Here is a 2,009-nt window from a genome sequence, read left to right as displayed (position 1 = left end):
CTTTGGATGTTGTCTTATTGCTTTGGATGTTGTCTTATGTCTTATGTGTGGAACTTAACAGTTGTCTTATTGCTTTGGTTGTTGTCTTATGTCTTATGTCTTAATGTGTTAGTCTTCTGTTACAGATCGCAGACTTCTTTTGTAGTCTTCTTTTCCAGAACGCAGGCTTCTTTTATAGTCTTCTTTTACTTACCGCAGACTTCTTTTGTAGTCTTTTTTAAAAACGATTGATATCCAGCAAGCTACCCAATGATCATTCTTGACCAATAATGGTGCATATATATCATCAATCTCCGATGCCCATGTCTTATTTGATCTGCTATACGTTGGTTCCTCGCCTGTGTAGTAGTCTAAGGCGCCAGGAGGGAGTAGTTTACTTGAGCCGTCAGGATTGGCAGGAGAGGCCAGAAACTCTGAGTACTTTGCTGTCCACATTTGAGTAAATACAGCATCCAAAATGCAAAATCTGTCGGACCTAAACCATTCAGGGTGCTTTGTGTATCGGAGCCTTAAGAGATTAATGCCAGCATCCATGTGCTGCATTTACAACATTAGAGACTTCTACATCAGAGACATCTACATGCGAGAGAAGTCTACATGAGAGAGAAGTCTACATACCGTGTCAATCAACCATTTTGCAGGAGTTTGTAGTATGTAGAACCAATGACTTGAAGAACCTTTGACCTTCTGTCGCCATTTGCTGTCAATAATCAAATTAAATAAATAAAATACTACAAAGTCTTTATATAAAGAGCAATTAATTTAGGAAATAGATGACTTACGGGTCAAGTTTCACCCAATCAAGAAGAGCAGAGAGCTTTTTGCGATCATGATTAGCAAATGGGTTATATCCCTGGCCTTGCTTCTGCTGGTTAGGTATAATAACCTTTGCCGTGCTGTCTCCATCAAAAGGAGACTGCTGAGTTGCAGCAAGCCTACGTTGCCGATCACTTTTAGCACGGGCCACAATGCGAACAGCTCTCACTTTACCAACTTGTTTTAGTTTTTTCACAGAACCATAATCAATGCATGATTGTTCTTTATCTACTACAACAACACTTATGCCTCCATTCTCATTTTCACTCTCACTCTGCATTTGTTTTCAGTAGAAAGAACACATTAATAACAGCCACAAATATTATACAAACCAAAAGAGAACATTCAAATGCACACGTTTTTCCACAGTTCCAAATCCAAATGCAAATGCAAACAAGTTATTTCTTTTTCACTGATTTTTTTCCTCTTTTCGGATTGAGTGGTTTGGGAGATGTTTTGGTACTAACCACAGTGGCTTGGGTGTCTCTAGCTTTGGCTCTTGTTGTCATTCCTTTGGGAGCTGTTTCCGCAGCTTTGCTTTCCTCGGCTCTGCTTTCCTCACCTTTGCTTTCATCGCTTTCATCACCTTTGCTTTCTTCAGCGCTGTCCTTCTTAGCTTTGTCTCCATCAGATTTGTTTGCCTCAGGTACATCAGTAGATGAATCAGCTTTGGTGTGGTCTTCCTTCCAACCTTCACGCACCATCTTCTCAACAGCTCCCACCTGAGTTGTAAGGCCCTCAATCATGCGGGATTGTGTCTTCAGAGTGTTCTCGCATCTGCTCAGCCCCTCAGCCATATTAGAAGTCAGGCCAGTTAGCCAACGAACTATTTCTCCTTTCATGGTCTCCACATCCAGGCCAGGGGACTCACGAGCCTTCTTGCGTGATTCTGCATCAGACTGTGTGCGAGAAGGGGACACTGTCTTCAAGCTTCGCACCATCTGACCAGCTTCTGTCTTCATCGGAAGGATCTCCACCTTCACATTTGTCCACAGTTTTGTTCCGACAAGAGGCCAGTGACTTTGTTACCATGCCCAGCCTGAAGAAAACACTGCCTTCACTATGTTATCAGCTTTCTCATCTTCCAGCTCACCATCCCAGCGAGGGAACATTTCAGAGTAATCCTTCATAGTAAAGTTCTTAGTCCTAGTCTGCAGAAGATAAAACTATTAAGTTAGTATAAAACCACTTTA

At 41.9% G+C, this 2,009-nt stretch overlaps 1 protein-coding gene across 1 annotated transcript in view; it reads right to left on the bottom strand.

Annotated features, from left to right (window-relative positions):
- Positions 1-189: 189 nt before the first annotated feature.
- LOC106331030 overlaps positions 190-2,009 on the bottom strand; it is a 12,303-nt gene continuing 10,483 nt past the window's right edge. The window contains exons 3-7 of the mRNA XM_013769391.1: positions 1,851-1,967; positions 1,284-1,793; positions 783-1,090; positions 619-700; positions 190-537 (exon numbers count right to left, since the gene is read on the bottom strand). Coding sequence (XP_013624845.1) covers positions 190-537; positions 619-700; positions 783-1,090; positions 1,284-1,793; positions 1,851-1,967 — 1,365 coding nt within the window. The remainder of the gene's footprint in view (positions 538-618; positions 701-782; positions 1,091-1,283; positions 1,794-1,850; positions 1,968-2,009) is intronic.

This window comes from Brassica oleracea, chromosome C1, assembly GCF_000695525.1.
Source record: "Brassica oleracea var. oleracea cultivar TO1000 chromosome C1, BOL, whole genome shotgun sequence".
Taxonomy (NCBI): domain Eukaryota; kingdom Viridiplantae; phylum Streptophyta; class Magnoliopsida; order Brassicales; family Brassicaceae; genus Brassica; species Brassica oleracea.
Note: the sequence above shows the minus strand (reverse complement) of the source record. Positions and strands in the feature narration are given on the sequence as shown.